Source organism: Equus asinus, chromosome 20, assembly GCF_041296235.1.
Source record: "Equus asinus isolate D_3611 breed Donkey chromosome 20, EquAss-T2T_v2, whole genome shotgun sequence".
Taxonomy (NCBI): Eukaryota; Metazoa; Chordata; class Mammalia; order Perissodactyla; family Equidae; genus Equus; species Equus asinus.
In genome coordinates, this window is record NC_091809.1 from 97,906,571 (window position 1) to 97,930,062 (window position 23,492).

The window sequence follows — 23,492 nt, forward strand, 5'->3', positions numbered from 1 at the left end:
TAACAGTATGGAATCATTTTTGTATTGAATCATTTATTAAGAGTTTCAATTAAAATTCATTGACCAGTAGAGGGAAAAAAATTGAAGGACATACAACTAAAAAATCTGACATTAAACTTTTTTTGAGAAATACAAACACACTAAAAAAACTTTTGAGCATTAATGAGTACTGTGCTAGGCATGGCACGAAGATTGAGTTAAGCCTGCATAAGACAGAATTGTTGTGTTTGAAGAGTATACTGAAGAGGTAGCCAGGAAAATAAACAAATATGATAACATAAAATGAACCTTTATATAACAGATAGCAACAATAAACTCCAGTTTCATATTAGGGCCACATACTCTCTCTGGCCTCCTCATACCTTACACTCCAGCCATTGGATACTTGAAATTATCCAAATGCACCATGGTTGCATTCTCCCAGATTTTTGCACTTGCTTGATTCCTTTGCTTAGATTATCTTTTCTCCCTACTTAATTTAGGTGCTTTTTATTCATCTTTCAATACCGAGCCCAGAAATCTCTTTCTCTGATTCCCCAAGAGCATTACTCCTCACCCAATACTCCTGCCCTGGTCTGGGTTAGGTGTCTCTTCTCTGAGCTCCCAGAGTACACTGAGCTTACTTACCTCTACGTCACAGCTCCTGTTACATTGGGCTCTAGTAGTCTTTTCACTTCTCTAGTTTCCACTATGAGCCTTTAAGAACAGGAACCACATCTTTCATCATTGTATCCTTGTCAGCTAGCACAGTGCCCAGCACAATGCCAGGCTCTTAATAAATGTTGAATGAATGCATGCATTCATTAAAGGAGAGAGATTAAATGTTGGTGGAGGGGAGTGGTACACAGGAGAGCAGAGGAAGTAACAGAAGTGAGAGAATTAAATATAGAGATGAAGGAGGGAAGACAGCCATCCAGACACCAGGGAGAGAACTGTAACTGGTAGAGAAGGAGAAACAAATCGTGAAAACAAGCTGAGACAACCACACAGTGGAGAGACTCTGGAAAACAATGATTCTCTTCTTCCTTAACAGTTCTGAAGCACTGTTCGCAACAGTTTTCATCATATATTCTCTCGTTCTCTTTAACAGTCTATGTGCACAGGTCCTATCTCCCACATAAAACTGTATCTTGAGGAAGCTTCTAAAGAACTTTATAGTTTTTTTTTTTTAAAGGAAGATAACATTTGCTGCCAACCTCCTCTTTTTGCTGAGCTAACATCCATGCCCATCTTCCTCTACTTTATATGTGGGACGCCTGCCACAGCATAGCTTGACAAGCGGTGTGTAGGTCCACACTGGGGATCCGAACCAGGGAACCCCAGGCCACCAAAGCAGAACGTGTGAACTTAACTGTTCAGGCTGGCCTAGAACTTCATAGTTTTTTAATGTTCTAAATGGCACCTAGCACAGTGCTCTGCATATTGTGGGCACTCAATAAACACAGATGGTCCCTGACTTATGATGGGTCGACTTATGATTTTTCCACTTTACGATGGGGTGAAAGTGATATGCATTCAGTATAAACTGTACTTTGAATTTTGATCTTTTCCCAGGTTGGTGATACACAGTACAATCCTCTCTCGTGATGCTGGGCAGTGCTAACGGGCCCTCCCGGTCAGCCACGCCATCAAGGGGGTAAGCAACTGATACACTTAGAACCATTCTGTTTTTCACTTTCAGTACAGTATTCAATAAATTACATGAAATATTCAACACTTTATTATAAAGTAGGCTTTGTGTTAGATGATTTTGCCCAACCATAGGCTAATGTAAGTGTTCTGAGCATGTTTAAGGTAGGCTAGGCTAAGCTACGATGTTCAGTAGGTTAGGTGTATTAAAGGCATTTTTGACTTAAAGGATATTTTCAACTCAAGATGCATTTATCCGGATGTAACCCCACTGTAAGTGGAGGAAGATTTGTACTTGTTGAGATGAACTAAGTAGTGAGTCAAAGTGAGGTTCAGATTCTGAGATGAGTATTTGCTGGAAGGAAAATAGGTATTGTTAACATACTTAAGCAACACAGTTGCCACCACATATTGAAAACAGAATGATCCTTTCTATACCAGAGAAAAGTCAGTCTGTTTTTATTTTCCAACGTAAGTTTGTAAATGTTAATTCTTTCAAAACTTTTTAAGGTTTTCATGTATCTTAAGGAACGGCTCTAGTTTTAGGAATTGGATTCTCAATGATACTAGTTAATTTACTGGCTATTCCTGAAAGGTTCTTTGATATTTAAAATTTGTCAGACTGTTTTATATCATTGTCCCTGAGAAATCAGGGCTGCTTTATTACTGAATTTTGAAAAATTACATTTTAGAAAAAGCACTGAGTTCTAAGCATTTTCCCACATCTGATTCAAATCCATTTTTTTTAATGGTCTATTTCAGAGGTTTAAATTTTTCTTTTCTTTTTTTGTTTTTTTGAACCCAAGGGTTCCAAAGAGGGGCTTCAGGTCTGAGTAGGAGGGGCAGAGACCTGCTGAGTTGTCAGCTCCTGAGCCCTGACACCTCAACTTCAATAAGAGCAGTTTGTTTTTATTTGCATAACATTTATTTTGAAAAATATTTCAAAATCATTGTTGAGAGGTGACAATGCAGAAGGGAAACAGTAATAAGAAGCTCTTAAAGAACTGGTGACCATTATTTCCTGGTTTTCAACTGCTCTTAGCAAATCTTTAGAGGCTGCTCCATAAATCATGCTGAGAAGTCGCCTGATCATGGGTCAGTGATAATGACTGGACAGATCACGTATTCCATGTATCATGTATTCCATGATAATAACTCTAATAGAGTCACCAATAGGTTTGGATGCTAAGATCCATTTAAAAATATTTAATTTTGGAAGGGAATTTCCGGGAATACTGCACTAGAAATGGATTTTCTTTACATTTGGATTTTAGAGTTAGGAAATAATCCTATCTTCTTAAAAATAGGTTGAAAGTACAAGGTATAAGGATGGGGAGTTACACTCACTAGAAGACAGGGTAAGTGGGGAGGGGCAGCTGAGACCTAACATGAGGCCCATTTGTTATTTCGACTTCTCTGAGGATGAAGGTTCAAGGAGAGAACAAGGGAATGCAGAGAGGGCAATTTCCCATCCAGCAACGGTGAGCACCAGAGGCCCCAGATGAAGCGAGTGTTCTAACACTGGGCTGAGTCCAGTAATGGAACATCTCAACTGCTTCTTGTAAAACTAGACAGGTGGGCAGGCATTTAAATCTGTAAATGGGGTCCTTAGCCACCAGACTATTGTTTAGGGGCAGAGCTTTTGACCCTGAGACTGGAAAGACCTAAGCAGCGTTTTAGTTCTTCCATAGTTAATTGGGGGCATTGGCAGCTTATTGGTGTGGGTACCTAAAATGGAGAATAAAACAAAATTCTCATCCCACAAACTGGGGCACATTAAAAAAATGGGTCTTTGGAGTTTGAGGGCAAGAACTCCATTATTAGAACAGAGGAATACACAGAAGGTTGCACTGCACCAGAATGATTAGTTGGCAGGCACAAGGATCCCATGTTATGGATCATCAAACTGGGAGCATACTTCTAGTGGTGAGGGCATAGGTCAAGATGTGAGAGAAGGCAAGGTCAGGTAAAATGAGGCTGGGACAGAAAGTGCTGAGAAAAGTCAACGGTACGCTGTGACTTTAGGTCTTTTTTTCACAACAAATAATGGTCATACATTCTCAAACCTAAAGACAAGATCTTAGTAATTCTGTTGGTTGTTTAAATCTGGCAAAAGAATAATTAAATAATTTGAAAGCTAAGAAATGTGGCCTACTAATAATCTTTGACAAAGTTGTAAACAGAGAAGGGAGTTGCTATAAACATAGCTAGCTCATTCTTTTTGTGCATATTTTTAGTTAAGTAAACTGATGGTCTTTGGTCACGTCCTTACATTTTATTTTAGAATCCTCTCAGGTGCCGGGGTTGGTGTTCAGAAGGATGCACTCCAACTATAGGTTATTGAAACAGTTGGGCTTTTAGCCTCATAAAGACCTGGGAAGACAGATAAAAGGCTAACGGATAACTGCAAAGTATGAAGGGGGTTTTGAATTTTATTTTCTAGATAACAGTCCTTGGATACAAATTCTTTTATTTTTATTTGTAAACACTGCAAGTTTTCTTTAGTTTGTTGGTACAAATAATTCAATGGTTGCACTTGGCAATCTGAAACATGGATCCTAAAGATGCCTGTATATTTTTGGCATTCAAAATCATAGCTTTTTAAGACTGGAAGGGACTTTAAAGGTCATCAAAATTAAATAGCTTCATTTTCCAATTGAGAAGAACGAGGCCTGTAAAAGTTATGCGACTTGGTTAATGCCAGGGCATGAATGTCTGAGCCAGGACTAGAACCTATGACGTGGATTTTCAGTCCACTACTATTTCCATTACTATGCCCATCCTACCTCAGATGACAACCCAAGGTTTAAAAGCAACAACAACTTTAATCTGAATTTGCTCTAACTTTCAAATCACTTTATTTCCCATGAGAATTTGTAATGGACATTTCAGTAATGTTGGTGCTAGCTTTGTCTTGCTCTTCTGTACAAGCTCAAAATGTATCCATTCCTACTTTAATCTTTGACCAGTAGTGATGAATTCTATGCATATCATTTAAAAAATGTATTTGCTGAGTTCTATTGAAATGGGCCTTTTTAAAAAATTTCAGTTGTCATGGTGGAAATAAGACCCCATGGATTTTTACCTTTTAGGGCATTTGAGTAATCAATTTGAAAACTCTATTAAATATTTTTTTCCTTTATCTAAGAGACAGAAAAGGAATGGGAATTCTGTTTTTTTTTTTTTTCATCTTGGTCAAATTCTTGTGCTAACTTGTCAGTGATTTCTGCTATGTATGTGAACTATGACCATCTACGAAAATGGTCTGTTTTAGGTCATGGCTGTGGGCAGAGATTAATTGGTGAAAAATGGGCCTGTTTGTGGGATTTACCACACAGTAAGGTTTCTCATCTCCCTGGAAAAATGTGGAATTAGCTCTTTGAGAAATGCAGGCCTGTCATGAGGTTGAAGGGAGAGTTTCGGTGGAGGGAAACACAGTTCACTCTCTAAGGCAGTTATGATTGGTGAGATTCCAGAGCAGTTCCTTTGGTTCAGCAAAGTTCTTCCCGCTTTCAAGTCAGTCTTTCCTACAAGTTGCTAGTTTCACCAGTAATTCACAGATAGTATCTTATTTGGCTTCTTTCAGGGCGAACTGATCCAAACTGGGCAATGGTCTTGGAGGGGACTCCTAATCCTCCCATACGCCCTCTCCAGAACACGCTGTTACGGCGGAAAAGCCTTCAATGTGGGAAGAACTTTGCACTGCAGATTTTCTATGCTTGTTGAGGGGGATACGGGCGTGAACCAGTGTGTGCGTATGGCAAGGGTGTGAAGCAGAGGATGGCCTGTTAGTTCCCCGCCTGTGAAGATGGTTCTCGAGGAGGACAAACTCGTTGGATGCTCCCAGAGAGCACTCCACGTGCACGCTCCTTCCTAAGAGCCACTGCAAAGATCCTGGGCCTGCTGTGTGGCCCAAGGATCCACGTCGCTTTGAGGACAGACACACAGCGATTAGGGTTTCTTCGCCATGCCCATGGTGGTTGCTGCCCTTACCAGATCACAGCTCGGCTCGGATAGTCCAAGGGCCCACCTTGAACCGGGAGGAGGTTAGAGGCAGGACCTGCCGCTCATCTTCCCTACTACGCACTCCCCTTGGGGACCACAAACACCCTCTTTCCCCAAGACCCCAGCGATGCCCTGTCAAAGCCTGGCTGGGTGTCTGTGACTTACTCCCAAAGGGAACCTGAGCGCCCGGGGTCCCAGACGGCGGGCTTGGCCCCTCCCATCCGGAGAGGACCCCGGCCGCCCTCGCGCCGCGCTCTCCCCGCCCGGGCGCGCTCGGTCGCCGGGGTCCCGGCTGGGGCGGGCGGGCTGCGGCGCCGGCTGCAGCGGGACGGGGCGCGGGCGCGCGGGCGGCGGGCGGGGCGCGCGCCCGGCCGGGGCAGCCGCGAGGGAGGAGCGCCGCCCGCCCGCCGCTCGCGCGCCCAACGGACCAGGCTGGGGCCGTGAGGTAACTGTTGCAGCCCGCGGGAGCAGGCAGGCGACGCCGCGTCTCCCGTCCCGAGAGGTGTCCGAGGGAAAAGGAGGGGGCGGCCGAAGCGGTCCCGGAGAGAAGCCCCTGCCGCCCCTGTCCTCAGCCGGCATGTCGCGGAGCCCGCCGCTCCTCCGCCCGCGCGGCGGGGACCCCGGGCCGCGGCGGCGGGCACAGCCCTGACGTGCTGGGACACGGGGGCGCCCCGAAAGCGGCGGCGAGGGGCGAGGGAGCGCGAGCGGGCCGAGCCGAGCCCGCGGCCACCCCGGTCCGGGCCATGAGGAGGGACGAGCGAGACGCGAAAGCCATGCGGTGCCCGCCGCCGCCGGACAGGGCCGGCTCGCCCCCCGAGAGCCTGAGGAACGGCTACGTGAAGAGCTGCGTGAGCCCCCTGCGGCAGGACCCCCCGCGCGGCTTCTTCTTCCACCTCTGCCGCCTCTGCAACGTGGAGCTGCTGCTGCCGCCGCCGGCCTCCCCCCTGCAGCCGCGGCGCCGCTCCCCCTTCTCCCGGGCGCGCCTCTCGCTGGGCGCCCTGGCCGCCTTTGTCCTCGCCCTGCTGCTCGGCTCGGGGCTTGAGGGCTGGGCTGCCGGCGCCGCCCGGCTGCGGACCCTGCTGAGCGTCTGCTCGCTCAGCCTCAGCCCCCTCTTCAGCATCGCCTGTGCCTTCTTCTTCCTCACCTGCTTCCTGACGCGGACCAAGCGCGGCCCCGGCCCGGGCCCGGGCCCGGGCGGCGGCGCCTGGTGGCTGCTGGCGCTGCCCGCCTGCTGTTACCTGGGGGACTTCTTGGTGTGGCAGTGCTGGTCGTGGTCCTGGGGGCCTGGAGAGGCGGGGGCCCCGGCCCCGCACACGCCCCCGGCGGTGGCGGGCAGGTTGCTCTGGGTGCTGGGCTGCGTGGGCTTGCTGACGCTCGCGCGCCCGCTGCGGCTCCGGCACAGCATCCTGGTGCTGCTCTTCTCCAGCTGCGTCTGGTGGGTCTCCTTCACCAGCCTCGGGGCGCTGCCCTCAGCCCTCAGGCCGCTGCTCTCCTGCCTGGCGGGCGGCACCGGCTGCCTGCTGGCCCTGGGGTTGGATCACTTCTTTCAAATCAGGGAAGCGCCTCATCATCCTCGGCTGTCCAGCACCGCGGAGGAAAAAGTGCCTGTGATCAGACCCCGGAGGAGGTCCAGCTGCGTGTCGTTCGGAGAAACTTCGGCCAGTTACTATGGCAGCTCCAAAATGTTCAGGAGACCTTCGTTGCCTTGCATTTCCAGAGAACAGGTATGTTACCAGAAAGCGAGGTTTGCTAAGGAAGCGCTGCGGTTTTCTCCCTTCAGTTCTGCCAGTTGAATTAGCGTATTTGAAAGCATGTTAACTTCCAGGGTGGAAAAAAAAGTTTTACTCTGGAAGGAACTCCTAAAATACAGGAAGATTTTTTTAAAATGCAGAAGCACCTTTTATTTTTGGATAGAAATGAAGTAGCAGTCTAATAATATTGTACTTCTTAAAAGACTTTGTTTATGCAGTAGATGAGTTCTTAGAAGATTGAAGTGAATTATTTGCGGTTTAATAGCTTGATTACTCCCACTGTGGCATACTCTGATGTATATCTTTTTGGTGCCATTTATCTGTTGCTCTTGTAGTGGTGATGTTTCTCCAAAGATAACATACAGCCGTTAGAATGAGTGAATATATGTATACACACACACTATGTGAATTTTAATCAGTGTGGTTTTATTATTGTTGATAAGAGAAGGAATTTGAGATCTTATAGTGAACAGTGATGAGCTTTGGAACTTAGACTTGTTAGTTTAGATGAAAAGAAATAATTGGAATAGTTGGAATATTATATATATGTTATATATATATGTTAGTATTATAATAGTTGGAAATAATTTTTAAGAGATTTCCCCCCAAATTTCAGCAGGATAGGCTAATATAATCATTTACAAACTAACTCATGGTCGTGTATATTTGTTGCATAGTTAGGAAAATGTTGTAAGAATTTGACCCTTAAGTTTAGTACTGTCTGGAAAGAAGCGAAAAGCATTTCCAATTTTTTTTTCCCTGTAGGTGTACATGTTTTTGTTTTTAAGAAATTGAAATCTTCATCAGGGAACAAGCTTCTATCTTTATGTAGCCTAGGGAAATCTCACCTGTTCTACATCACCAAGAAGCTCAGCAAGTATAGCTACTATTCACTGAGCATTTGCTAAGTGTAAAACACTTACATATATTGTCTCACATCCTCACAAGAGCCTGTTATATAGTAGGTGACATTAACCTCAATTTAGAGATGAGCAAATTGAGGCTTATAGAGGTTACCCAACTTCACACATCTTGTAAGTGGCAGTGCTGGGATTTGAAGCTAGATTTTTCAGTTTTCAGTGCTGTGTTCTGAGTAACTAAAAGATGAGTGTAGAAGTTTTGTTTAAGTAGAAGAGTAGGGGTCTATATCATTGGTTTTCAGACTTTTTGATTAATGACGTATTTTACACTGGGACTCAGTATATTTGAAACAAAAGTTTCTTGTTCTTGTTACATCTGATGCTCTCTTCAAAATAATCTACAAGCTGCTACCTTGATTTTATGACATGTTTAACACTGATCTGTGGTGTTCTGATGAGACTACACTTTGCTTCTTGAAAAGTTTTCAGAGGCTGCTTCTGTGGTCTGTAGTTATTGGCCAAATTCTTGAAAAAATTGTTTAAAAAATGTGCCTTTTGTTTTCTCAGTTTACTGCCAGTGCTAATAGACAATGCTTAGTTAAGTGTGTATCGGGAGAAACACTGTTGTGAGAAGATTCACTGGAGAGCAAAATAATAGCAGCTGTTTTCATAGCATGGCATAGTATTTGACGTTTGACTATATGTGAATAGAATGCATTTTTTAACACTGGAAAAGTGTTGTAGCATAGTCTCATAACATTTGTAGATAATTTTCCTGAATTTAACAGCATTACACTTTAACGTATTCTAATTGTAATCTGTTGGTGTGGTCAATTATGGCTCGTCTCTTGTAAATTGAAAATTCCTGGTCTTCTTAATCCTAGTCTGGTGCTCTTTCCATCACAACAACCTCTTTCAATTTTTAACTAGGTGCAGTGTTATGCTAGGTAGCATATTTGTATTTGTATGAGAGGAAAATACAATTTGTGCTTTTTAAAAAGGGCATATTGTCTTAGTGCAGAAAACTCTTATTCACATTTTGCTGTGAATACGAACTTATTTGGGGGCTTAAAATATATGCTAATAGTTCAAGGGTTTATACATGGTTACTTAATGTTCAGTGTCGTGAAATAATACTACTTTGGCATTACTAGAAATTACTAGATATTTTTAAGTTAGCAGAGATTGTAATAAGAATTTTTACTTATGCTTGTTCCTGAAGTTTAACATTGGCTCTGTGGTTTCGTTTGTGTGTATATTATGTTAAAGAAATTAAGAGGAAACCAGTATTTTTATGGAAGTAAAGGATTAAAAGATTTTCTCATTTTCAAAGTGCTAAATTTTGTATATGACAATTGTAAAGTCACTTTCTTGTTTCAGAAAGGGAAGGAAGACAAAAAGATTGTGGATAGAACCTGACATAGGGGAAAATGTCCTGGGTTCATAGGCAGAGGATTAAGGGGAGAGTCTTGGCTCTACCATGTAATCTTGGAAAAGTCAGTGAAGCTGAGACTCAGCAGCCCCTCAAAGCAGCGGATCCCAGAAGATGAATTCTGTGATACGTCCCAATTCTAGAATTTCTTTCTTTTAGTTTATACTTTTTGTAAGGTATAAATAAAAGTATATATAAAGATGTCACAAATTAGTAGTTCTTGAAGTTTTATTTAAATGTTGAATGTTGATACTGCTAAACTATGTTTTCCAAAGTGTAATAATTGGGAAAAATGAACAAATATTCTGTATTTTTTGAGTAGAGAACTTTTAAAAAGTATATGTGGATTCATTTTGGATCGATAAGAAAATTATTGTACTTTCATTTCCTTAAGAATTTAAATGTTTTTACTAACATCCTTGAAAAACAATTGAAAACTCACATCAATATAAATGTTTTTAATTGTGTGAGAGTAGATTTAAAGTAATTTTTGACTTTTGGGATGTAATGTTAGGTACTGTGTTGAAAAGTAATGGCATATGTTTGTAAAACACTTGATTTTCATAATTAGCTTTATAGTGTTTGATGTAAATGCTATGTATGTGTCAGTTCTTAACTAAGGGTTTTTTGTTGTTTTTAGCAAAGCATTTAGAGATTTAAAGTTTAAATCTAGTTATTGCTGACTGTATTCTGCCTTGGTGGGTTAATGGAAAGAAGCACTAAATTTGTAGTATATTTGCCAGGAGTCAACTGAAACAAATAGGAAGCTTAAAAAACAAACAAACAGCTGATTAGAAGCTTTGACCAGAATTGAACAAATTACATTTTTATGCCATTTTAGTTGTATATTCTACAATGTAGTTTTCAGCTTTTCAACCAGACCATTTTGTATGTGATAGACTAGGTAAATACGAAGTTTTGAAAAGTGTAAGTTAGTATGTGAGGTATTTTTCTATACCGAAAATGCTAAGTGCTTTCTAAATGGTTAGGTAAATATTTAAAAATTCTGTGGCCTTAAAGCCCATAAATATTATTTAAAGTGTTAATTTTATTTGAGAAAGGTATACACATGTAGTAGGAAGGTTTCTAAAAAAGATTTTAAAGTTAGTGATCATTTACCCCCTTAAGGAATTTGCAAGGCATACCCCACTGTGAATTTCTTTGAGTCCTGTGGTATTTGTGAAATTTATTTTATAGTTTTAGTAAGTTACTGTTTTAGCCTAACTTCATGTTAATATTTTGTAGTAAAATATCAGCTTATGTAATAATTTTATGCTGTATTCTATAAATATTGTATGTACTCTGCCATCAGAGTTATCTTTCAAAAACAGATTTGATCAAGTCATTCGATGTTTAAAAATCTCCCATGGCTTTTCAGTGTCCACAGGATAAAGTTCACGCTCTTGACCCTTGTTGCAAAGTTGACGGACTCTTAGCCTTTTTTGTTTTGTTTTGTTTTTAAAAAAGCCATCTGGGACTTAATGGAGCACCCCCTCCTAACATCCATCCTTGGGTCTGGCTATTTGAGGACTGCTCGTTGTTATTGACTTAAAGGTTTCTTTTTCTTTTGCTTTTACCATTCACACTGGCTGAAATCTCCTTTAAGGAACAAATAAAATTAAGAAATCTTTGGGCAGTACAGTGATACTCAAATTAGTGTATAAGCTGAGAAAAAACTTCATTATAGCAGGGTTGGCCATATTTAAAAATGAAAATTGATGTATTATGTGAAGCAGTGATAATGTGTGATAGAATATTTTCTTTATATTGCATGAAATAGTAACACATCTGTAGTTTGTTTTCCCACACTGAGTGGAAGTTATATAGGGCCAACAATAAGTAAAACTATAAAGTTTGTTTTCATTGTCTTCAGACTTTTTATCCTCTTCAGTAGCAGAGATTCTTTCCTTTTTCCCTTTCAGTTACCGAGTCAGCCTGTTTCCCTAGCACTTTCTCCTGCCTTCCTATACCCCATCCAAGGCAGGAAGAGTCTATACTTGCTGAAAAAGTTTATTTCAACATAAATATATTTGTACAGATATAGAAGAGATAGAAGAGATTTAGACTTTATCTAATTGAAATCTGCTCATTTTATAGAAGGGAAAGAAATTCAACTCCAGAGAGATAAAAGTATTGTCTCTAGGTTGTGCTGAGAGATTGGGATACAGGTCTTGACCCCTAGTCTACCTATACTTTCCATAAAGAGCATAGGTACTTGCAGTCATAGTTTCCCAAAACTGTGCTTAATTTTGCCATCTATCTCCCATTATATAAGTGATGACGCTGGTTAGAGGAGTTTGGAAGTAGTGGTAGGAGAGAGATAGGAGGGGCTCTTGAAATCACGTAGTTCACGACGTTGAAGATAAACTTGGTACCTGATGTGGTTACTGCAGAGTGACTTCTCAGGATGCAGCTGGTCTCAAACTTAAGTGCCTTCAGAGGCCAGCCACATAACACATTTATGTTATATGTTGAGGAAGGAGGGGAGGGTAAGAGGGATGGAAATGAACTGGCTATTGCCTACTTTGCCTAAGGGCATTCAGTTTAAACAGAACAATCTGAGCAACTATGTTAGCCAAACAAAACTTTAGTAGGAGAGCTGGGTTCTGTCTGTGGGTAGTTCCTGACAGTTTGTAACATTGGGTTATTTACAAGCTGACCCATGTTTATTTAAGTGATTGTTAGAAGCCTGTTTTTAGAACTTGGGGCAGAGGAGTGTATTTCCCACTGTATTTCTCTTTTACAACCTAGAACTTTCCCTCCAATATTTATTTACCTAGCAGGTATCTTATCTTTATAGATTTTCTCTTCTTCATCAGCTAGAGTACATTATTTGGCTACTTCTTCGTTACACTGCATACAACTTGCAGACAGCATATTTAAAAAATTTATAGTTAGCATTTAAATTTGTATCTTAGGAATACCATACATAAAAGAATGTATATATGTATGTTTTTATATGGTTTAAGGAAGAAAAGAAAAAAAATCACGTACTCACCGCTTATTTCCTTTGTCTTTTGCATCCCCTTCTCTCTGCTCCAGAGGCAGCACATCTATCCTGATTTTTTTTCTATTCATTCCCTTGCTTATCTTTATAAGTCCCATGAATGTATTCTTAATAGTTGAAATAATATGTTGTTAATGTTGCCTGCTTTTGAACCTTAAGAATATAGAATGATGCTATATGAATTATTCTGTAGTTTTTTTTTTGCTTGACATTTTCTGAGATTCATTCATATTGGTGTGGATAGTTCTGGTTCATTTTTTCAATGCTATATAGTATTTCATTGTATGACCATAGTAAAACTATGTGTCCATTCTACTGTTCATAGACTCTTGGCTATTTTTCACTTTTTTGCTATTGGGTACAATGCTGCTGTGAAAATTCGTGTAATTGTCTCCTGGTGTATGTGTGCATCTAGAACTAGAATTGCTGAGTTGCAAGATAGGCTCATATTCAACTTTATGATGTATGGGAGGCAGAGTAATGGTGCCCCAAAGATATCCACATTCTAATCCCTGGGATTTGTGAATTTGCTACCTTACATGGCAAAAGGGACTTTGTAGATGGGATTAAGTTAAGGACCTTGAGATGGGGAGATTATTCAGGGTTATGTGAGTAGACCCAGTGTAATCACAAGAGTCCTTACAAAGTGGAAGAAGGAGGCAGAAGAGATCAGAGAAGGAGATGGGGCGATTAAAGTAGGGTTGGAATAATACAATGTGAGAAAGACTCACTCAACCCCTCTTTGGCTTTGACAATGGGGAAAGAAGGCCAGGAGCCAAATAAAGCAGGCAGCCTCTAGAAGCCGGAAAAGAGGAGGAAGCGGACTTTTCCCGAAAGTCCTCAGAAAGTGACGACCACCTTGCTTTTAGTTCAGTGAGACCTGTCAGACTTCTGACCCACAGAACTGTAAGAGAATAAATTTGTGTTGTTTTATGCCACTGAGTTTGCAGTAATTTGTTGCAGGAATGTATTGGTTTCCATTAACTGCTGTAACAGTTTGCATGAGTTGCTGTAACAAAGTACCACAAACTGGATGGCTTAAATGACAGAAATTCACTGTCTCAGTGTTCTGGGGCCTAGAAGTCAAAGATCAAGGTGTCCTCAGGGTTGGTTCCTTCTGAGGGCTCTGAGGAAGAGTCTGTTCCATGCCTGTCTCCCAGCCTCTGGTGGTTTGCTGGCGGTCTTTGGCATTCCTCAGCTTGAGGATGCGTCACCCTGTCTTTGCCTTCAGCTTCACATGGCACTCTCTCTCAGTCTCTTCACATTGTCTTCACTGTGCCTGTCTATGTCCCAATTTCCTCATTTTTTTTTTTAAAGATTTTATTTTTCCTTTTTCTCCCAAAGTCCCCTGGTATATAGTTGTGCATTTTTAGTTGTGGGTCCTTCTAGTTGTGGCATGTGGGATGCTGCCTCAGCATAGCCTGATGAGCAGTGCCATGTCCGCGCCCAGGATTCAAACCGGCAAAACCCTGGGCCTCTGCAGCAGAGTGTGCGAACTCAACCACTCGGCCACGGGGCCAGCCCCCAATTTCCTCATTTTATGAGGACCCAGTCATATTTTATGAGGGCCTACCCTAATCCCCCTATTTTAATTTAATCACATCTGTGAAGACCCTATTTCCAAATAAAGTCGCATTCTGAGGTACTGAGGGTTAGGACTTCAACATCTCTTTTTTGAGAGACCCTTCAATCCATACAAGTAGCCATAGAAAACATAGACACTGTTTTTCAAAATCGTACCATTTATACTTTTGCTAGCAGTGAATAAGAATGCCCTCAAACCAATGATTCCTATTTACTGACTTTAATTTTTATTAGTCTGGTGGGGGTGAAATGGTATTTCTCTGTGGTTTTAATTTGCCTTTTCCTAATTGCTAGTAAGGCTGAAGTTTTTTTATGTTATGGTCTATGTTTCTTCTTCAGGGATTACCTGTTCATGTCTTTTGCCCTTTTAAAAATTGGGTGGTTCATTTTTCCTTAATAATTCATGAGTTCTTTATATATCCTAGACATCAATCTTTTCTTGGTTATTTGGGTTGCAGATATCTTCTTTCAGTTTATATGGTGTCTTTTGATAACTGAGGTTCTTATTTTAACGTTGTCAAGTTTACCGACCTTTTCCTCTAATGGTAAGACTCTTTGAGTCTTGTTTACAAAACCCTTCCCTGCTGGCAGTCATGAAATAGACTCCTATATGGTCTTTTTAAGGTTTTGAAGTTTTGCCTTTCAAATGTTTTTTATCCACCTAGAATTGATTTATATGTGTGACATGATGTAGAGATTTAATCTCTTTTTTTTTTTTTGCTGAGGACAGTTCGCCCTGAGCTAACATCTGTTGCCACTCTACCTCTTTTTACTTGGGTCTTCCTCTATTTTGTATGTAGATCACTGCCACAACATGGCTGCTAACAAGTGGTATAGGTCTGTGCCCAGGTACCAAACCTGGGCTGCTAAAGCAGAGTGTGTCAAACTTAACCCCTAGGCCACGGGGCCAGCCTGTCTAATCTCATTTTTTGTCCGTATGGGCATCCAGTTACATCAATACAATTTGTTGAAAAGTTTATTCTCCATTTATCAGTAGTGCTGCCTCTGTTATATGTGTGAGTTTCAGTGTATGTCTGAGTCTGCATCTGGGCTCTCTGTTATGTTTCCTTGGTTAGTTTATGCTCCCTATGTTAATACCACATGCTTTATAGTAAGGGTATATATGGTAAGTCCCCTCATCTTGTTATTCTTCTTCAAGAAAGTGTTGGTTATTTTTGGACCTTTGGTTTTCAATATAAATTTTAGGTTAAGCTTTTCAAGTTCCACAAAAAATCCTGTTTGGATTTTGATTGGCATTACATTAAATCCTTTAAACAGTTTAGAGAGGAATTTGCTTTTGATTGAAAGTTTTAAGTTTTTCTAGGTATTTATTTAATGTAACTTTTCAAATTTATTTTCTTAGTTCGTAATTTTTTTTTGTTTAATCTGTGTAGCATCTGCATTTATGTCCTTTTTTCATTCTAATACATTTGTATCTTTTTTCTTGGTTTCTCAATCAACCTTGCTAGAAGATTATTTGTTTTTTAATCTTTTCAAAAAATTCCAGGTTTCAGATTGGTACAGGTTTTCTATTTTATTTATATCAGCTCTTACCTTTATTATTTCTTTTTTTTTGTTTCTTTGAGTTTATTTTCTTGCTCTTTTTCTAACTTTGTAATTGGGATGCTAAGTGTGTTAATTTTGAGCTTTTCCAGTGTATGCATTTAGGATTATACATTTCTCTCTAAATATTGCTTCAGTTGAATCTCATGAGTTTTGATGTGTAGATTGTTATTGTTCACTCGTAAGCTTTTTCTAATTTTTGTTTCGATTTCCCTTTTGACTAATAAGTTATTTAGAAATAAAAAAAAATTTCTAATATGCAGGTTTTAAAAATTATTTTGTTGTTGATTTCTGATTTAATTGCCATGTGGGCAAAGAATGTGGCCTAACATATGTTCAGTTTTCATAAATGTTCTCTGTGCTTGAAAATAATGTATAGTTTTCAATTGTTAGGTACAGTGTTTGTTAGTTGTCTGGTAGATAAAGTTTGTAAAATGTCCTTGTCACATCTTCTGTGTCCTTACTGACTTTTTTTATCTTCTTGACCCGTCAGTAACTGGAGAGAGTGTTAAGAATCTCATTTTGCTGGTGGACTTGTCAACTTTCCTCCGTAGTTTGCAGCTTGCTTCTTGTGTTTGTGAGTATGTGTGTGGAGAATAGAACTTTTCAGATTGGATGGAATTACTTATCAGTGGAACAACAAAAAAGATGCATGAGAAATAGCACATTTCAAATGTCTGAAGAGTCATTTTAGGAAAGTAATGAAATATTAGTTTGATCAGCATTAACATATATTTATGAATTACCTTTTATATGTACCAAGCCCTGGAGATACTAAGATGACAAGCACAGGGTCTGTTTTGCAAGGAGTTCACACTCTAGTGGAAAGAGAAAATGTAAATAAGTAATTACAGTTCAGTATGGTAAGTGATATATCAGAAGTATAAGCAAGGTACCATGGGAGCATTATGGAAAGAACAACTAACCCTTTCCAAGAGGAGAGTCAGAAAGCCTTCAAAGGGGCCAGCCCCGTGGCCGAGTGGTTAAGTTCGTGTGCTCTGCTTTGGCAGCCCAGGGTTTTGCCAGTTTGAATCCTGGGCGCGGACATGGCACTGCTCATCAAGCCATGCTGAGGTGGCATCCCACATGCCACAACTAGAAGGACCCACAACTAAAAATACACAGCTATGTACCAGGGGGCTTTGGGAGAAAAAAGGAAAAATAAAGTCTTTTAAAAAAAAAAAGCCTTCAAAAAGTATGTAACAATTGAACTTTTATCTTCAAATAAAGTTTCTTACTGAAATAAAACAAATAAAAAGTGAATTAAAAAATTTTACTTCTATCACTTTAAAAGGAATTTTTCAGAGTTATTCTAGCATAATCTCTACCTTACTCTAAATATATATGGAGGTAAATGCTTCTTATCAACTAAGAGACCAAAAATTCACAGAAAACGTACTGAGCCAAATGAGGCAAATTGTTCATCTTCAGTCACCAATCAATACTAATAACCAAAAAAGATGCTTAAATTCTCTACCCGAAATGTCAATATCAGTGGTGAAAATAATACAGGTGATAAAGGAAAGTAACCCAGGATCAGGAAAGAAGGACTATTATGAGATATAATAATTATCAAGTGCTATGTACTAGTCTCAACAACTATGTGAAGTAGGAATTGGAATCCTGTTTGGCAGCTGGAAACTAAGGCAGAAAGATGAATTAACTAGCCCCAAATCACTTAGCTGGTACATAGGAAACACCATAATATGCTAAGTGCCGTTTCCAGCACATAGTAAGCTCCTAAGAACTCTCCCAATTGAAACAACTAAACTACAGGTTTAAACATTTTAGAATATCTTTTGAAAGGAATCACTAAGTAAGAAAAATCTCAGATACCAAAAAAATAAGTGAAAGTAATGTGGGGGGAGAGAATTTTCCCTTCTTCCCTTCTAGGTTCTTTGAGTGGTCTAATAATTAAGTTGATGTCAGACAGATTAACAGGAGAAAATCAAATTCAATTTTGTATATATAGGAGCCCCATATAAAAATATGAGACTCAAAGAAGTGACCAAAGCAGGAAGATTTTATGCCTTTTAGACAAAGAAACAATATATTTGTGAAGAATTGGCAAGATAAAGGGATTTGGGCTTGGAGTAGTAAATTGGTGAAGAAGTAACAAGGTTTGTCTGTACAGCCTTCTCGGCCCTAAGTTCCCCATCTCTGATGATAGGGATGCCTTCTATTCTCCTGGTACAGGAGGGATACCTTTCACAAAGGATATTTGTCTCCTGCTTTCAAGGGGGGCACAAATAGGGGTCAGAGTGTCCTTCTTGCACTGGCTGTTTCTCAAGTATTGTTTTTTTTTTGGTGAGGAAGATTGGCCCTGAGCTAATGTCTGCTGCCACTCTTCTTCCTCCTTTTGCTTGAGGAAGACTGTTGCTGAGTCAACATCCATGCCAGTCTTCCCCCACCTTGTGTGTGGGACTCTGCCACAGCATTGCTTGTTGAGTGATGTGTAGGTCCATGCCCAGTGTCCAAACCTGCAAACCCCAGGCTGCTGAAGCAGGGCACACCAACCCAACTACTCTGCCACTGGGCCAGCCTTCAAGTATCTTGAACTTAAACTCATCAGTATGCCAAAGTGGCATAGTTTTGGGTGGCATATTCTGCTCCTTCGGTAAGAATCCTGAGAGGCAAGCAAACACTAAAACCAGCTTTCATTTGAAGAGTTTCTGACCACCCTTAGAGACCTTGAGCATTTACTTCTGTTAGATGTGGCTAGACTCAAGAGAGAAGACCTAGAGTCTGTCCATCCAAAGTCAGGAATCTGATAGGAAACCTCTATATAAAGCTAAGACCCCAAAGTGCTACTCCCTCAATGTAAGGGTAAATGGGAAATAAATATGGCCATGAAGATGGGATGTCCATCTTGACCTTGGCACAAAGGAGTTGGGAGAGGGATAAAATAAATCTCCCCTGGAAATGAAGACCCACACGAGGGCTCTCATAAAGTTTGTTTTGTTTTTATTGTGGTAAAATATACATAACAAAATTTACCATATTAACCGTTTGTGGGGGTGTGTGTGTGAGAGGAAGACTGGCCCTGAGCTAACATCCGTGCCAGTCTTCCTCTATTTTACGTGGGACACCACCACAGTGTGTCTTGATGAGCATGCTAGGTCTGTGCCTGGGATCTGAATCCGTGAACCCCAGGCCGCCGAAGTGGAACGCGTGAACTTAACCACTACGCCACTGGGCTGGCCCCCATATTAACCATTTTTAAGTATACAGTTTAGTGGTGTTATGTACATTCACATTGCTTTGCAGCCATCACCACCATTCATCTCTAGAACTTTTTTACATTCCCAAACTGAAACTCCACACCAGTTAAACAATAACTCCCCCAACCTGCTGGTAACTGCCATTCTGTTTTGTTTCTATGAATTTGACTACTTTAGATAGCTCCTGCAAGCGGAATCATAGAGTATTTATCTTTTTGTTACTGACTTATTTCACTTATCCTAATCATCATTGGAATTTTGATAGTTATTGCATTGAATCCATAGATTGCTTTGAGTAGTATTGACATCTTAACAACATTAAGTCTTACAATCCATTAATATGAGATGTCTTTTGTTTATTTGTGTTTTAATTTCTTTCAGCAGTGTTTTGTGATTTTCAGTGTACAAGTCTTTCATCTCTGTGGTTAAGTTTATTCCTAAGTATTCTTTTTGATGCTATTATAAATGAAATTGTTTCTTAATTTCATTTTTTGAGTTGTTCATTGTTAATATATAGAAATGCAACTGATTCATATGTGTTGATTTTGTATTCTGCAGCCTTCCTGAATTTGTTTGTTTTAACAGTTTTCTTGTGGAATCTTTAGAGTCCTCATTTAGTTAAACAAATTTCTTGATTAAGACTTTATTTTTTTAGAGCAAAGTTCACAGCAAAATTGAGGGGAAAGTATAGAGATTTCCTATATCCCCTTTGCCCCCACACCTGCATAGCCTCCTCTCTCATTATCAGCATTCCCCACCAGACTGTTACATTTTTTACAATTGATGAGCCTACATTGATAAGTCATAGTCACCCAAAGTTCAAGGTTCACATTATGTTTCACTCTTTTTTTTTTTTTTCCTTGAGGAAGACTCACCCTGAGCTAACGTCTGTTGCCAAGCTTCCTCTCTTTTGTATGTGGGTTGCTGCCAAAGCATGGCTGACAAGTGGGGTAGGTCCCTGCCTGGGATCTGAACCTGGCCTGCCAAAGCAGAGCCGGCAAACTTAACCACTAGGCATGGGGCTGGCCTCCAAGTTTTCATTCTTGGTGGTGTACATTCTATGGGTTTAAGCAAATGTGTAATGACATGTGTCCATCATTATAGTATTGAAAAAGTACTTTCACTGCCCCAAAAATCCTCTGTGCTCTGCGTGTTCATCCCTTCCCCCACCCCAACGTCTGATAACCACTGATCTTTTTACTGTCTCCATAGTCTTGCCTTTTCCAGATGTCATATAGTTGGAGTCATAGAATACTCATTTAGTTTTTTATCTAAATTAACACCATGTATATGGACTGAGAAACCTCAATTGAAAAATGTAAAGTGGTCCCAGGTAACTGTTAGGGATAAATTCAGATTCTCTGAGGGCTCAAACAATTCCCACAGATAAAATCCCAAGGAAATTGAGCAGAGCATAGTAAAAAAATCCAAAAAACATGCAAGGAAACAAGGCACTATGAGTAAAAACCTGCAGAAAAAAGTATACAGTAAAGGGGCTGGCCCCTTGGCCGAGTGGTTAAGTTCGTGTGCTCCGCTGCAGGCGGCCCAGTGTTTTGTTGGTTAGAATCCTGGGCACGGACATGGCACTGCTCATCAAACCACACTGAGGCAGCATCCCACATGCCACAACTAGAAGGACCCACAACGAAGAATATACAACTATGTACCCGGAGACTTTGGGGAGAAGAAGGAAAAAAAAAAATCTTAAAAAAAAAAAAGTATACAGTAAAAAACACATCTACAAAGGCTTCAGAGGTTGGAACTATCATATGTCAAATATAAAAAATATGTTTAATATGCTTAAAGAAATAAAATGGAAGCTTGGGAAAATGATTGGGCAACAGAAGATTAAAAGAACAATCATACAGATTTGAAAAGTAGAACTCCCAAAGATGAAAGAAATAAGCACAAATTAAAAACCCAATGCGCAAATTAAATAGCAGTTGAGAGAGAGAATTTGTGAACCAGAAGATAGATCCAAAGAGATTGCCCATGATGTTCTGCAGAGAGAAAAAGATAGAAATTAAAGAGAGACTGAAAAACTTGGAGAATAAGGAGAAAAGGTTTATCATGGATTTAATTGAAGTTTCAAAAGGAGATTAAAAAAATGGAGAACAGGCGATATTTGAAGAGATGGTGGCTGTAAAGTAGGATTTTATAGAACTGATGAAAAATACCAAATGATATCCAGAAAGCCCACTGGATCCCAAGCAGAATAGATGAAAAGAAATCTACCCCTAGACACGTCATTGCAAAATTCTGAACACACACAAAAAAGGATGAGTACTGAAGTCAGAGAGAAAAGAGAAATTATCTACAAAAAATGAATGGCACTTATACTGACTTATTAATAGCAACAGTGGAAGCCATAAAGCAGTAAATGTCATCTTTCATGTGCTGAGGGAAAACAACTGTCAAACTAGAAATCAATGCCCAGCAAAACTACCATTCTAGAAAGAGCAAACTAAGGCTGTTTCTTTTTTTTTTTTTTAAAGATTTTGTTTTTTTCCTTTTTCTCCCCAAAGCCCCCTGGTACATAGTTGTATATTGTTCGTTGTGGGTCCTTCTAGTTGTGGCATATGGGACGCTGCCTCAGTGTGGTTTGATGAGCAGTGCCATGTCCGCGCCCAGGATTCGAACCAACGAAACACTGGGCCGCCTGCAGCGGAGCACGCGAACTTAACCACTCGGCCATGGGGCCAGCCCCAAACTAAGACTATTTCTGACCAGGAAAAATTGAGAGGTTTTACCATCAAAAGTACATATAGTTCAGGCAGAAAGAATAACTGAAATCAAGAAGGAATGCTAATAATAAGTAGGTAAAATTATGCAGCTGCGATTTTATAAAACATTACTGACAGTGCCTAATTTGTGAGAGGAGAGCAAGACAGAACTAAAACACTAGAAAACAATAGCGTTTACGTTGGAAGAAAAATCAGAATAGTGAGATTATGAGAGTAGTGGAAGTGGAGAGAAAGAGGTATGAAAATATTTCATATTCATATTTTCATATGGAGAAAGAGGAGGTCTGACGATATTTCAATCTGGGTATCTGCAAGGTTTGTGGTATCATTAGCTAACCCAGGGAATATGGGGAAAGGAGCTGGTTTGGGAGAAATGATAAAGAGCTTGGTTTTATTGATTAATACATGTTATTTTCTCGTATGTATGCTTGCTATCTCTAAATGAGATGTAAGCTCCCTGAGAACAAAGATCAAACATTTCTATTTTGTATTTCTCATAGTACATTTTGAAGTTCACAGTGGATATCTGTGTTGTATTTACTCTTGTTATTTCTCATAATAGTTCCATGTTAACCTTGAGTGAAGGAAAGAACTATAGTGGAGGGGCCAGCCTCCTAGCCGAGTGGTTAAGTTTGCGTGCTCCGCTTCAGTGGCCCAGGGTTTCACCAGTTTGGATCCTGGGCATGGACATGGCACTGCTCATCAGGCCATGTTGAGGTGGCGTCCCACATGCCACAACAGAAGGACTCACAACTAAGTAAAATATACAACTATATACTGAAGGGTTTTGGGTAGAAAAAAAAAAAGATTGACAACGTTGTTAGCTCAGGTACCAATTTAAAAACAAAAAAAGAACTATAGTGGAGACGAGTCCCAATTTTCTACTGTCTTTGGTATTCTCATTAACAATAAGCCACGTTGTGCAATGGTGAAGCCAGACTGCTTGAGTTTAAATGGCATCTCTGCCACTTATGGGATATTGTGCAAGTTGTTTAACTTCTCTGTACCTCAGTTTCCCCAGGTGTAAACTGTGGGTAATAACAGCATCTGTCTCACTGATGTGAGATGTTGTTGTGAGGATTAAATGAGTTGATAACCTGTAAAGTTCTTGGAACAGTGTGTGGTACCTGGCAGGCTCTCAGTAGGTTAGTTGTTGGTGGTGTTATTATTAAAATTTTCATCCTCAAGTTACTTGGTAGTTTATGCCAAATTTCTCTAAAATCAGTGGTGAGGGTAATTGAAGTTTAGTTCTTTCAGTCAATCCTTTTTTGCCCTAATACTTCTCTTGTAGTCTGTATCAAATAAAAAAGCTTTGCATAACAGATTATATGGGGGAAATTCTTTCAGCAGTTGTCAGTATTAGGACAACAAAGAAAAGATTTAGTTGTTGTTAGTGCTGACTAGTTGATTCTGACTCCTGGCGACCCTGTGTACAGCAGAGCAGAGCCCTGCCTGCTCTTTCTGCAGAGCTTTGCTGCTATTCATAGGCTTTTCATGGCCAATTGTTTTGGAAGTAGGTGGTCAGGTTTTTCTTCTCAATCTACCTAGTCTTGAAACTGCGGAAACCTGTCTCCCATGGGTGAACCTGCTGATATTTAAAATACCAGTGGCACAGCTTTCAGCTTCACAGCAACACGCAGCCATCATTGTATCGCACTGGGCAGAGGGTGGTGAGGTTCCCCGACGGGAAACGAAC

The 23,492-nt window shown here is 40.3% G+C and overlaps 1 protein-coding gene across 1 annotated transcript in view; it reads left to right on the forward strand.

Moving 5' to 3' along the window:
* The first annotated feature begins 6,244 nt into the window (after positions 1-6,244).
* PDE3B (phosphodiesterase 3B) overlaps positions 6,245-23,492 on the forward strand; it is a 186,665-nt gene continuing 169,417 nt past the window's right edge. The window contains exon 1 of the mRNA XM_044752259.2: positions 6,245-7,358. Within this exon, the coding sequence (XP_044608194.2) occupies positions 6,378-7,358 (981 nt within the window). The 5' untranslated portion in view covers positions 6,245-6,377. The remainder of the gene's footprint in view (positions 7,359-23,492) is intronic.